General features: G+C 40.5%; 1 protein-coding gene and 1 pseudogene across 1 annotated transcript; one reads left to right on the top strand and one right to left on the bottom strand.

Annotated features, from left to right (window-relative positions):
- Positions 1-5,405: 5,405 nt before the first annotated feature.
- Positions 5,406-6,332, bottom strand: LOC100773537 (taste receptor type 2 member 104-like). Its single transcript, XM_027429972.1, is given in 1 exon segment — positions 5,406-6,332. A coding segment is annotated over 1 exon segment (927 nt).
- A 3,893-nt stretch (positions 6,333-10,225) lies between these two features.
- On the top strand, positions 10,226-10,820 carry LOC100770941 (annotated as a pseudogene).
- The last annotated feature ends 4,491 nt before the right edge of the window (positions 10,821-15,311 follow it).

The raw sequence follows: 15,311 nt of genomic DNA, 5'->3' as shown, positions 1-15,311 counted from the left end.
TGAAGAGGATTGTAGGCTGGTAATCCTTTGTTCTATGTCTAAAATTCATATATGAGTGAGTACATACCACGTTTGTCTTTTTGTGATTGGGTTACCTCACTCAGGATGGTTTCTTCTAGTTCCATCCATTTGCCTGAGAATTTCAAGATTCCATTGCTTTTTTCTGCTGAGTAGGACTCTATTGTATAAATGTACCACACTTTCCCTAACCATTCTTCAGTTGAGAGGCATCTAGGTTGCTTCCAGGTTCTGGCTATTACAAACGTTGCTGCAATAAACATGGTTGAACATATGTCCTTGATGTATGGACGTGCATTATTTGGGTATATTCCCAAGAGAGGAATTGCTGGATCTTGAGGTAGACTGATTCCCATGTTTCTGAGCAACCACCATACTTGTTTCATAAGTGGTCTTACAAGTTTGCACTCCTACCAGCAATGGAGGATTGTTCCTTTTTCTCCACATCCTCTCCAGCATAGATTGTCATTGGTGTTATTGATTTTAGCCATTCTGGCCAGTGTAAGATGGTATCTCAGAGTTGTTTTGAGTTGCATTTCTCTGATGGTCAAGGATTTTGAGCACTTTCATAAGTATCTTTCAGCCATTTCAGATTCCTCTGTTGAGAATTCTCTATTTAGTTCTGCACTCCACTTATTTATTTTTATTTTTTGGTTTTTCGAGACAGGGTTTCTCTGTGTAGCTTTGGAGCCTATCCTGGCACTCGCTCTGGAGACCAGGCTGGCCTCGAACTCAGAGAGATCCATCTGTCTCTGCCTCCTGAGTGCTGGGATTAAATGTGTGCACCACCAATGCCTGGCTTCTGCACCCCACTTTTTAATTTCATTGTTTGGTGTTTTAGTGGCTAGCTTCTTGAATTTATTGTATATTTTGGAAATTAGTCCTTTGTCAGATGTGGGGTTGGTGAAGATCTTTTCCCATTCCGTGGGCTGTCGTTTTGTCTTACTGACTGTGTCCTTTGCCTTACAGAAGCTTCTCAGTTTCAGGAGGTTCCATTTATTAATTGCAGATCTCAATGTCTGTGCTACTGGTGTAATGTTCAGGAAGCGGTCTCCTGTGCTAATTTGTTCAACGGCATCTCCCACTTTCTCTTCTAGAAGATTCAGTGTTGGATTTATGTTGAGATCTTTGATCCATTTGCACTGAAGTTTTGTGCATGGTGACAGCTATGGATCTATCTGCAATCTTCTGCATATCTGAATCCAGTTGTGCCAGCATCAATAGTTGAAGATGCTATCTTTCTTCCATTGTATAGATTTAGCATCTTTGCAAAAATGAGGTGTTTCTCTATGGCTTTGGAGGCTGTCCTGGAACTAGCTCTTGTAGACCAGGCTGGTCTCGAACTCACAGAGATCCACCTGCCTCTGCCTCCTGAGTGCTGGGATTAAAGGCGTGCGCCACCAATGCCTGGCTAGTAATGTTTCTTTTACAAATGTAGGTGCCTTCATATTTGGGGCAAAGATGTTCAGGATTGAGACTTCATCTTGATGGACTTTTCCTGTGATGTGTATGAAATGCCCTTCTTCTCTTTTGATTGGTGTTTTGATTATTATGTGTTGAGGGGAGTTTTTTTATGGTCCAGTCTATTTGGTGTCCTGTAAGCTTCTTGTACTTTCATAGGCATATCCTTCTGTAGGTTGGGGAAGTTTTCTTCTATGATTTTGTTGAATATGTTTTCTGGACCTTTGAGCTGTATTTCTTTGCCTTCTTCTTATACCTATTGTTCTTAGATTTGGCCTTTTCACGTTGTCCCATATTTCCTGGACATTTTATGTTAGGGATTTTTTTGGATTTGAGATTTTCTTTGGTTGATGTCTGTGTATCCTCTATTGAGTCTTCAAAAACTGAGATTCTCTCTTCCATCTCTTGAGTTCTATTGGTTAAACTCACATCTTTAGTTCCGGATCATTTATCCAGCTATTCTATTTCCAGCATCTCCTCATTCTGTGTTTTCTTTATTGTGTCTATTTCAGCTTTCATGCTTTGAACTGTTTTGAGTGCTTCCTTTACTTGTTTGGTTTTTTTTCTTGGCTTTCTTTATAATGTTTAAGAGATTTGTTTACTTCTTAAATTTTTTGGTATGTCTTTTCCTCTATTTCATGTAATTTTTTGCTTGTTTTTTTCTTCTATTTCTTTAAGGGATTTTCTTGTTTCCTCTTTAAAGGTCTCTATCATCTTCCTAAGATAATTTTGAGGTCCATGTCTTCTTCATCCTCTGTGTTGGGCTTTTCAGATCTTGCTGGTGGAGTCCCTAGATTCTGGTGGCGTCATATTGGTTTTTCTGTTGTTGAGTGTGTTCTTACTCTGTCTTCTTCCCATCCCTTCTTCCAGTGAGTGCAGGTGGGGTCTCTCCCTCTCTGTGGTAGCAGGCAGAAGGCTCAGCCTCTTGTGGCAGCCTGATGGCAGAGGGCGGTGGGTGGACAAGGGTGAGGTGTGTCCTTCAGGGTGGACCTTCCCGGTCTGGGCAGGTTCACTCTTGTCTGGGTTGGCTCAGGTAGAACGAGCAAGGGTTGATGGGGGAGGTTGGGGGGTTCAGAGCAGCGCCTAAACTCACCTGAGGCTTGGGCACCTGCCGTAGGACAGAGGGGGAATGTGTCCACTCTATGACTCACCATCCATCATCTATCTGTATTCATCTTAACATTGATATGGAAACATATTAATAATGGTTAATAAAGTATTTCAAGTGTTTATAATCCTTTTCCTATTTCTACCTTTCTATTGCTTAATTTTAGGTTCAATAATCTATATTATTTTGTAGTAATAATTAACTATTGGTACAAAAGGGATTAGGCACCAATGCAACCAAATTAGTACAGTATTGTGACTTACATAAACTATTTATTATCTGCAATAGAAAGGTAGAAATAGGAAAAGGATTATAAAGCAGATAATAATAGTTTATGTAAGTCACAATACTATTTCTGAAATATCACAAACTAAAGGAAAAAATATCACACCATACACACAACATAAGGTTAATGTATAAAAAGCTTACCAACTGTTAAGAAAACTGTGAATCTGTAAGACCAAAAAAAGTAAATGATCCTACTATTTTTTTTCTTTTTTTGAGACAGCGTTTCTCTGTGACTTTGGAGGCTGTCCAGGAACTAGCTCTTGTATACTAGGCTGGTTTCAAACTCACAGAGATCCACCTACCTCTGCCTCCTGAGTGCTGGGATTAAAGGTGTGCACCACCAATGCCCAGCTCAAAGTAAATGATCCTAAAATGCATATGTTCATACTTCACAGTACTAGTTTTTTATTTATTTTTGAGACAGTAGGAAACCGCTCAATTACGCAATATGATCAAGATAAGTATATTATTATATACCCATAAGATTGCCTATTATAGATACCTCAAAACTCATAATTATATATAATTTTTTGACAATATGAGAAATTAAACAATTCTAATGTAACTGGGATACACACCATACATAGTTCCTCAAAATATAAGCTATATAGCTTCTAATGAACCAGTTTGATAAATTTGTTTGATACTGGTTAGTGACATTACAAGGAGCTGTTTTTCTTTGAATTTGTTTTGTTTGGTTCTTTCTTATCATCTCTTATCTTTCAGTACATTCCAAACATATTAATTGAAATACAAATGTTGATTTAGAAACCTCCCAGAGAAAATGAACCATGTCTTTATATACAGAAATATCCAGCCTTCAGAAAACTGACACACTCTGTAGTTTGTCAAAGACAATATCCTAACCTGATATAATAGGTTGTATATAATAATTAAATTTGAAAATGAAGAGTTCAAAATGCCATTGAGTGTAAGTTTCTGTGCACATATGTGCATATGTATTTTTGTGTGTATATGTACACACAAACCTCACACATGTTCTACCCTTGGCATATTTTTCCGTGCTTTGGTTAGACATGATGTTAGTGTTTTTTTGTGTGTGAATGTGATGTCCTTTGAATATGGTTTTTAAAATGTTGGTTTATCCTCAACACTAACTGGTAAAGGATGGACTCATTTTTAAAAGACTGGACCAGAAGAGTGTGAAGACTCCTTTCCTCAGCAGAGAGATGGACTTTGCTTCTCTAGTTATTTTTCAGAGTTGCATTCACTATTAGAACCGTTGCTACTACATCAAAACCCACCAGTAACAAGAACTTTGGCATATAATAGGTGAAAACAACAGGAAGTTTGTGAGAAGTAAAACTTCACACAGCAGAAACCTGTTTTCTTTTTTCTTTTCTTTTCTTTTTGTTTGTTTGAGACAGGGTTTCTTCTGTGTGGCTTTGGAGCCCATGCTGGCACTCGCTCTGGAGACCAGGCTGGCCTTGAACTCACAGAGATCTGCCTGCCTCTGCCTCCCGAGTGCTGGGATTAAAGGCATGTGCCACCAATGCCCGGCAAGAAGCCTGTTTTCTGTTCTTCAGCTCCAAATTGTAAATGTCAGGGGTCACCATAGCTGTTTATCTTGATGTCTTTCCTTTGTGTCTTCCTGGGGAAATTGTATCAGTCCTCCAGTCTTGTTTTGAATGTTTATTTTCACAGTGAAAGTTGTATTAGTCAGGGTTCTCTAGTCACAGAGCTTATGGAATGAAGATCTCTCTCTCTCTCTCTAAATATATGTCTATTTATCTCTATAACTATATGTCTATATAACTATATCTATATCCATATATGCCTCTCCCTACATATATCTATATATGTCTCTCACTATATATATGTATATCAACATTTATGGGAGTTTATTGGAATGACATATAGGCTGGAGTCAGACTAGCTGTCAATGGAAAGTCCAAGAATCTAGTAGTTGCTCAGTCCCATAGGCTGGGTGTCTCAGCTGGTCTTCTGTATATGTTGGAATTCAGAAGAATTAGGCTCCAAAGACAGTGAATAGATGTATGTGCTGATATGGCAAGGGTAAGCAGGCAAAGACCAAACCCTTCTTTCCTCCATTGTCCTTATATATGCTCCAACTGAAAGTGTAGCCTAGATTAAAGGTGTGGTTTCCCTCCTCCAGATCAGGGTTGAAGGCATATGTCATTTTACCACAAGATTCAGATCAAAGCCAGTGTCTTGCAGCCTCGAGAACTGGATTACAAGTGTACCCTCCATTGACCTAGTCAACTTGACAAATCATCACAAAAGTCTTTACACAGAAGAGTCTGAAGGCTAGTGTTTCTTCCCTGGCAAATGCGAGTGAAGAAGCTAAAGCATCAAGAGACTGACTGAGCAGTTGAACTTTGAGGTGGGATAAAAATCCTGCTCCAGAGAAAGAGCCCTGCGATATGGTTAAAGCAGCTGCAGAAGATTATAGCATTTGATATTTCAACTACAAACTCTGCGTGCAAGAAAGGCCTTCAAGGATTTTCTCACCAGATTATACCAGGGCATTCATTCCCATGCCACAGTGTTACGTGCCTCTGAGCTCTCCTTTGTCACAGCACTTTAATTGCTGCAGAAACTTCAAGGAACCTTTCTTCAGCTGGTTGTTTGCTAGAATTAGAATAAATGAATGACAGCATGGATACATGAGTACAATTATCACACCGAGAACTAATAGCTGTTTTCCTTCTTGCAACGAAAAGCACAGCATTTCTATGACCAAACCTACAAAATACAAGATAAAGAGGACGGTAAAAGAAATTAAAACTTTCATGGCTTTCATATGAGCTTCTGTATTGAGGTCTCGGAATCCTGAGACATTCGATTGCATCTGCTTGTTGTGTCTCCAAAGAGAAATGATTATCAGGAGACATGTAATAACAGCTATCATAAAGAAGAAAAGAATGCCAAATTGAAAAATGCCATGGCTAATAAATAAATCCTTTACCTCCAGGTGAACCTGCCAGGAGACATTTCTGTATTGCATTTTAATATCATTAATCATCTTCACAATCTGTGCAATAGCAATACACAATGAGACAAAAAGGCATCCTACCAGAATGATAAAAACTCTATCAGCTCTCCTCTTCAGCCAGGTAAATACATAGTGAGAAAAATTTGCTATCTTCAGGAAATAGAAGATGCTGAGGCTGGTAGCAAACCAGACACTCAAGTGATTCATAGTTACCCATAGGTAACTGACATATTCATACAGGTTGCCATAGGTAAGTGTAGGTATAGAGAATAACTTTACATATGTATCAAAAGTTATTATTCACATAAGGCAAATCCTGGAAGTTGCCAAGCCAGTGAGAATGAAGCCAATCTTAGAGATCTTCTTGCTCCTGGCATAGTCCATGCAGTTCACAAGTGCAATGAATGCGTTCCCTAAAACACCCAGCACAGCCTCACTAGTGGCAATAAAAAGGAGGATGCCTTCTGCTGCACTCAGCATCTCTGCAGATCCCTAAGAATGCTCCAGCTGCTTGATGGAGGAGTGATTTTTCTCTCTTTATTCATTGAAGACATAGAAATGCCCAGGACAGGTGTGTGGCTATATCAGAAATGTCTCCATAGATTTCCTTGTTGTTGCTTCTGTGGGAATTAGTGAGTCATTGCAAAGTCAGCAGACTTACTGCCTGCTTGAGATTTGCTAGTAACCAAATCAAAGTTTCTGTTTCATGGAGTTTATTTGATCCTCTAAGACTATTTTGCATAGAAAAACTCAGCTATGAAGTAGAAATTTCAGGCATATGCTTCAAGATACTATGTATAAAAGAAACCATTTTTTATATATTTCCAAATACCAACCATCAGTATTAGCTTGGAATGGTGGCACACAGCTATCTATAGTGTCAGCTAAGACACCAGAGGCTGACGTGAATGAAGGACCAGTTCAGAAAAAAGAGCAAAACAAATAAACAAATAATAACTATAGTTAGAATGAAAAAAGAAAGAAAAAAGAATTTGATTTTCTTAAAAACATAGTTTAAATATATAGATACATAAGTTTAAATATATAAGAAATACAATACATAGAAATAATAAATGTGTGTTTCTATTTAGTCTGTAAAACAATAATTTTAAGTAAAACTGTGAGCTAAACTATAGATTTGGTGGTTTTGACAAATATCTCTGAGCAGCCACTGTGTCTTAATACTGTCAATCACGTCATTGCTTTCATGACTGGATTCATGGTGGTCACTTTTGATATTAAGGGTCTTAGAAATCATTCCTTCAGTTAGCATATTTTATTTTGATAACATCCATAATCTTCATTCCTTTAGTAAGCATTACCCAAGTGCTCAAATACAGCAAACTCTCTTCTTGCCACTGAGGGAATATTGGTAGATGGAATATCTATACCTTATTTTTAAATTGGAATACTTAATTTTTTCTCTACTTTTTCTTTAAATTAGAAACAAGATTATTTTACATGTCAATCCCAGTTCCCTCTTGCTCCCCTCCTCCCCTGCCCCACACTAACACCCTACCTATCCCATACCATTCTGCTCCCCAGGGAGAGTGAGGCCTTTTATGGGGGGGGGTCTTCAGAGTCTGTCATATCCTTTGGGGTAGGGCCTAGGCCCTCCTCCAGGTGTCTAGGTTGAGGGAGTATCCCTCTATGTGAAATGGGCTCCCAAAGTCCATTCTTATGCTAGGGATAAGTACTGATCTACTACACGAGGCCCCACAGATTTCTGAGGCCTCCTCACTGACACTCACATTTATGGAGTCTGGATCAGTTCCATGCTGGTTTCTCAGTGATCAGTCTGGGGGCCAAGAGCTCCACCTTGTTCAGGTCTGTTTCTGTGGGTTTCACCAGTCTGGTCTGAACCTCTTTGCTCATTACTCCTTCTTCTCTGCAACTGGATTCCAGTTTAGTTCAGTGTTTAGCTGTGTGTATCTGCTTCTACTTCTATCAGCTGCTGGATGAAGGCTATAGGATGGCATATAAGTTAGTCATCAATCTCATTATCAGGAGAGGGCATTTAAGGTAGCCTCTCTGCTGATGCTTAGATGGCTAATTGGTGTCATTCTTGTAGATCTCTGGACATTTCCCTAGTGCCTGATTTCTCTTTAAACCTATGTTGGCTCCCTCTCTGATGGTATCTCTTATTTTGCTCTCCTATATTCTTCCCCCTATACAACCTTCCTGCTCCCTTATGTCCTCCTCTCCCCTCCTCTTCTCCCCTTCTCATTCTCCTAACTCCCTCTCCTCTCCTCCATGCTCCCAATTTGTTCAGGAGATCTTGTCTCTTTCCTCTTTTCCAGGGTACCATGTATGTCCCTCTTAGAGTCCACCTTGTTGCCTAGCTTCTCTAGTGGTATGGATTGTAGGCTGGTAATCCTTTGCTCTATGTGTAAAATCCATATATGAGTGAGTGGATACCATGTTTGTCTTATTGTGACTGGGTTACCTCACTCAGAATGGTTTCCTCTAGTTCCATCCATTTGCTTGCGAATTTCAAGATTCCTTTGTTTTTGTTTTTTCCCCCACTCCACCACTGAGTAGTACTACATTGTGTAATGTACCACATTTTCTCTAACAAATATATATATATGTTCCAAATACCAACCATCAATATTAGCTTGGAATGGTGACACATAGCTACCTAGAGTGCCAGCTAAGACTCTAGAGGCTGACCTGAACCAAGGACCAGTTCAGAAAAAAGAGCTCTTCAGTTGAGGGCCATCTAGGTTGCTTCCAGTTTCTGGCTATTACAAATAGTGCTGCTATGAACATAGTTGAACATATGTCCTTGTTGTATGAATGCCATTCTTTTGGGTATATGCCTAAGAGTGGAATTGCTGGATCTTGTGGTAGACTGATTCCCATTTTCCTGAGGAATCGCCATACTGATTTCCAAAGTGGCTGTACAAGTTTTCACTCCCATCAGCAGTGGAGGAGTGTTCCCCTTTCTCCACATCCTCTCCAGCATAAGTTATCATTGGTGTTTTGGATTTTAGTCATTCTGACAGGAGTAAGATGGTATCTCAGAGTTGTTTAATTTTTTAATTTCATTTTACATTCCAACCTAAGTTCTCCCTCCCCAACCCTCATCCCATTCAGCCCATCCCCATCCACTCTTCCCAAAAGGTAAGGGCTCCCATGGGGAATTGACAAAGTCTGGCACATTAAATTGGGCTAAGACCAAGCCCTTCCCTCCTGTGCTAAGGCAGAGCATGGCATCCCTTCATAAGTTAATGGACTCCAACAAGCTAGCTCATGCATCAGAGATAGATCCTGGTCCTACTGCCAGGGACCACCCATAGCCCAAGCTTCACAACTGTCACCTACATACTGAAGGCCTAATTTGACTCCATAGCTGTCATTCCAGAGTTCATGAGTTTCCATGATCTTGGCTCAGCAACCTCTGTAGATTTCTCCATCATGACCTTGACCACCCTTGCTCATGTATTTCCTTCTCCATCTCTTCACTTGGATTCCTGGAGCTCAGCATGATGCTTGGTTGTGGATCTCTGCATTTGGTTCTGTCAATTACTGGATGTAGACTCTATGATGATAGTTGGGGTATTCACCAATCTGATTACAGGGGAAGGCCAGTTCAGGCACCCTCTCCACTCCCTCCCCTATGACTATCCCATTCACCCATGTTCTCATCCCCTTTACTGACCCCTTCACCCCAGTCATTAAAAGTCTCCCCCCCCCAAAAAAACCCCAGGACCAGATGGTTTCAGTGCAGAATTTCAAAGAAGGGATATTACCAATTCTCCTCAAGTTGTTCACATAATAGAAACAGAAGGAACATTACCAAACTCTTTTTATGAAGCTACAGTTACCCTGATACCCAACCCACACAAAGATGCAACAAAGGAGAACTACAGACCAATCTCCCTCATGAACTTTGAAACAAAAATACTCAATAAAATACTGGCAAACCAAATTCAAGAAAAAATTGGAAAAAAATCCATATGACCAAGCAGGCTTCATCACAGAGATACAGGATTGGTTCAATATATGGATATATGTCAATGTAATCTACCATATAAACAAACTGAAAGATAAAAACCTCATTAGGTGCTGCAAAGTCCTTTGACAAAATCCAACACTCCTTCATGATAAAGGTCTTGGAGAGATCAGGGAAACAAGGGACATCTAAACATATCTAAACACAATAAAAACAATTTACAGGAAGCTTGCTACAAGCTGCAAGTTTACGCAGTAATTATTTAATTTTACAATGTCAGCCTATCAGGGTCAAGTGTGGATGATTAAACCAAAGTGTAAGATGTGTTGTAATTGACTCTGCACTGCAGCCCCTGACATAAATGAGCACTTGCCCTTCAGCTTGGATGTTCTTCACTGTCACCACAGCTGTCAGAATGGCCAACTGGGGACCTGCATACGGCCTGATCTGAGAGACTCAACAGAAGATTGAGAAGCAATATGATGGGGACCTGGAGCAGATCCTGATCCAGTGGATTACCACTCAGTGCCGCAAGGCTGTGACTGGCCCCAGCTTGGGTGTGAGAACTTCCAGAACTGACTCAAGGATGGCATGGTGCTGTGTGAGCTCATCAATTCACTATACCCTGAGGGGCAGGTCCCAGTTAAGAAGATCCAGGTCTCCACAATGGCCTTCAAGCAGATGGAGCAGATCTCTCAGTTCCTGCAGGCCGCTGAGCGTTATGGCATTAACACCACTGACTTCTTCCAAACTGTGGATCTCGGGGAAGGAAAGAACATGGCTTGTGTGCAGCGGACACTAATGAACCTGGGTGGGCTGGCAGTAGCCAGGGATGATGGGCTTCTCTCTGGGGATCCCAACTGGTTTCCTAAGAAGTCCAAGGAAAACCCCTGGAACTTCTCCGATGATCAGTTGCAAGAAGGCAAAAATGTGATTGGGCTACAGATGGGCACCAACAGTGGAGCATCTCAGGCAGGCATGGCTATGGGATGCCAGGCCAGATCCTCTGATCAGACATCCCCCGACCCTGCCCCTACCCTCCATGAATGATATATACATATATATAATTTCATATGAAATTATATATGAAATATTATATATTTCAATACAAGTTGACAAGCCAATACAAACTTAAATGGAGAGAAACTCAAAGTGTTCTTGAAGTCTCACCTAAAGCAATGAGAAAAGAGAATAAAGGGATACAAATAGGAAAAGAAGAATTCTTGGTATCCCTATTTCAGATGGTACAATTCTTCATAAAACAGATTCTAAATAAAACCCACCATAAAAGACACATGTTAGAGCTGATCAACAAATTGGTAGGATGAAAAATAACAAACAAAAAGAACAACAACCAAATTGTAGAAGAGCTGAGCGAAACAACCCCATTCATAACAGCTCTAAACACACACACACACACACACACACACACACACACACACACACACACACACACCACCCAAAGCCACACACAGAAAATTAGAAATAAACATAACCAAGGAAATAAAGGACATCTACAATGAAAACTTGAAGACACTGAAAACATAAATAAAATAGACACTAGGAGAAGGAAAGATGTCCCATGCTCATGATAAGGAGAATTAATATGATGAAAATGGTCACTACACCAACTTTATTCATAGCCACAGGGAAAAAACATAAATCAATTATGTGAAGGCCAAAAGAGTACAAGGAAAGCAAATGTACCCTAAGCAAAATGAATACCACGGAAGGTGTCACACCTTTACTAAGGTGAGAGGGCACATCCACAGCACAGACACCGGGAATCAGGCAAAAGGAAAAACAGGGGACTCATTTAGTTATCATAGGCTGGACCTCATGCACCCTCCCAGCACTCAGGCATTCCAATCTGTTGACATTATGTGGTCACCCCTCATTGGCTAGGCATGATCGGGACCTCTGACAGCACCAGGCAGACTCTAGGATGGCTCATCTCTCAGCCTGGCAGGCCTTTACTTCCTACATATCTACCCCTTTTTATTTATTACATGGGCATTCAGCGGGAGCCAGAGTTTTTTTGCTCAGGCCGTGTTAACCCCACCCTAGAATGGCTCCTTGCCTCTGGTGAGACAGTCTTAGCCAACAGTTACTTAAGAGCTCTGTTGGTCCACTCCACAATGCTTGTCCCTGTGGATTACAGGGGATGCCAGTGGTATGGGACCCCAGAAAGTCACTGAACTGTTGAGAGGCATAGGCAGCGCCATTTTCAGTCTTAAGTGCCCAAGGTACCCCTATAACTACCATGGCTGACTTAAGGGCCTTGATGGCATTGACAGCTTTCTCCCAAGAAAGGGTGGGGGCATAATTAAAGAAGGAACAGGTTATTTATTAATACACGAACATATTTGAGGCTGCCAAAGGGAACATAGTGCGTAACATCCATCTGCCAGACGGCAGTAGGTAACAAGCCCTGGGGATTAATTCCTGCACATTGAAATAGTCCTAAGTGAGCAAGAGGGGCACAAGTGGCACATACCCAGGACAACTGGTAATTTTGGAGGAAGTCTACGAAACTTCTGTGGACACAGATGGAAGTGCCAGTGAAGAGCTCTGGCTTGCTCTAGAGATCACATTGGCTGTTAATATGATGGTGTCCGTGACATAATTTCCTTGAGTCAATATTCTGTGTAATTTTAAGTGAGATGTAATTCGTGATAGGTACCAGGGCTGGGTCCTCTGATTTAAGCCATCTTTATGAACAGCATAATGCTAGTCATGGGGTCAGTGGGTCTTTGACTCAAGAAAAAGCCAGCACATGAACTGCCTGAACAGTGTACTGGCTGTCAGAAAAAAATGGGCTCAATCTGGCACTCCACTAGAACCTTGAGGAGGGCCAATGTTTTGCTCATGTAATCGAACAAAACCAGGTTTAGGGATAACATATGTAATATCTTTGGAGCCAGGATGCTAGATAAGAACACTGTAATCTGAGAAGGCTAGGGTGTCGTGAGGGATGGGAGTGCAGGAGGGGTCTGCATGGTGCTGTATCTTTATTGTAAGTGTAGAGAGCACTGCTAAGATCTTGTCTTTTGGCAAGTGATTGTCAATAGTCCCTGTGAATACTGCAACCATTTCCTGGAACGAGATAGGGTTCACCCAGAGGAACTGGGTATTCTTTAAAGAAAAGGGGAGGAAACAAATCCTTAGTATCTAAAACTAAAACATAATAAGATGGAGGAATAGCACTAGAGTGGGGGAGGCCTGGTTGTGTGGACCCCATTTTTTCCATTTGATCATTAACTGCATGAAGATCTTGAAGGAGGTAGTAGCATCCCATTTTCCTGGGATTAATAAATATGGGGGCATTATGTATACTTGTGGTGGGTTCTATGTGCCCTATATTTAGCTGTTCTGCAACTAATTTCTTTAAGATGACAGCTTGGGTTCATTTGTAAGCCACGCTTCCACCCAGATGTCCTGATTCAAGAGATATGTCAATGGAATAGGCTAGAAAGCTTGACTGTGATGGGTTACTGAGGGACAGTGGCCCTTAGAATTGGGGGTGCAACTTGTGCATAGGATTGGGATTTGTCAAACCAGCCTTTTCATTGACCTGAAAGTCATCAAAGAAAACTCTATCTTCAGTAGTTAGGACAGAACCCATGTCCTCCAGGGTATCTCTGGCCCAGAGGCTTCTCAGTATCATAGAAATGGTAGGGCTCCCTGTTGCCATCAAACTCTTTCTGCAAATGCTTTAAAGAATTTTCAGCTCATGGAATATTATTCTTGTTATCAAAATCACTTACTACCCACAGGATCAAGCTATTACAAAACACCATCAAATACTTAATTGGGGAAATTTAATAATGAAAATGAAGGTATATACGTCCACCTTAATCTCCATATATTTAGCTATGGTAACTACATTAATTTTTTAAAACTTTAATGGAAGATGCTTTTCTCTGGCATTTCCCACCAAAGCAAACACAACCTAAAGTACATGGAGTACTGGTGGCTGGCTCCTTCCCCTGATTTTGCTGTTAGCATCAAGCCATGAAGCACTCTCTTGAAAGAGCCATGCCTCTGTTAGCCACCAACAAACAGAGACCATCTGAGATAACACAGCTACCAGAAGCCATGTCTGACTCCATTTTTGTGTCCATTTTTTAAAGCTTTTAGGCTTTATGTGGATGTAAGTGCCCCACATTGGGCACCACGTGTAGACAGAGTTTTTTGTTCCGACTGTCCAGTTCCAGATAAACTCTCAGATGCTTATATTAGTTGCAAAATGCTCAGCCAATAGGTCAGGCATTTTACTAACTAGCTCTTCCTTTTAAGTTAGCCCACTTTTACTAATCTATATATTGCCACATGGCTCATGGCTTTATCTCTCCTCTAGCATCTTGCTTCTCCTGTGGCTGTCTTGTCTTTCCTGACTCCACTATTCTTAATCCCAGTCCTCAGTTTGATTGCCTCGCCTAACTTTATCTTGCCTTGTTATAGGCCAAACCACTTTTTTTATTAACCAATGAGAGTAATACATATTCACAGCGTATAGAAGGATTATCACACAACAGTGTTACACTGAGTTTACCTCCATCTATACTGTATCTGTCTCATAATAATAGAATAGGTCTCTGATTGTATATAATATCACAAAATAACACAATAACTTTTACATTTCATGTATACTTGTCTTCTAAATACTTCCTAGTGTTACTTCCACTAATTGAAATCTTTTCAGAACTGTTTTGAAAAATAAAGTATGTATGTATTATTTTTCTGATTGTGTTTGCACTCTTGAGAACTTTTTAGTTGTATATTTATTTTAGCATTCATTGACCCAGTTTTATTAGTTTTTTTGGTTGCATTGTATTGGATAAAATGTATGCCTTGAAGTATGTCTTTATTTTCTCAAGGGTTTAATTTATAACATTCAACTGATCTTATAAAAATGCAGTTAAAAGTTATGTTTAAAATAAAGTGTCTTGTGATCTAGCTATGTATGAACTGATGTGGGGTGAAGTTTCAGGAAAGAGCACAAAGAGACAGAGGATTGTCACCTGAGAGCAGAGAGCAGCCATGAGAATTACAGACCTGCAGGTGTTTTGAGCTTGGACTTGGCATGCTCAGAGCTGTGTAGAAGCTGTGTAATTATTTGAAAATTAACTGTTCTAACTTACTTTGTTGTATAATTACAGATTTGGACTAAAACACTCTTTCATAGTGACTTATTTTTTTATTTAAAAAATAGCAATCTTATTTTACAAACCAATCCCAGTTCTCTCTCCCTCCTTTGCTCCCATCCCCCCCACCATATCTCCATCCACCCTCCCATCCACTCCTCAGGGAGGGTAAGGCCTCCAATGTTGGATCATCAAAGTCTGTCACATCATTTGGGGTAGGACCCAGCTTCCCACTGCTGTATCTAAGCTGAGAACCCTCCATAGGGAATGAGCTCCAAAAAGCCATTTCATGCACCAGAAATAAATACTGGTTTCACTGCTAGTGACCCCCATAGACTTCCCACGACCCCAGCT

This window comes from Cricetulus griseus, chromosome 8, assembly GCF_003668045.3.
Source record: "Cricetulus griseus strain 17A/GY chromosome 8, alternate assembly CriGri-PICRH-1.0, whole genome shotgun sequence".
Lineage (NCBI taxonomy): Eukaryota > Metazoa > Chordata > Mammalia > Rodentia > Cricetidae > Cricetulus > Cricetulus griseus.
Note: the sequence above shows the minus strand (reverse complement) of the source record. Positions and strands in the feature narration are given on the sequence as shown.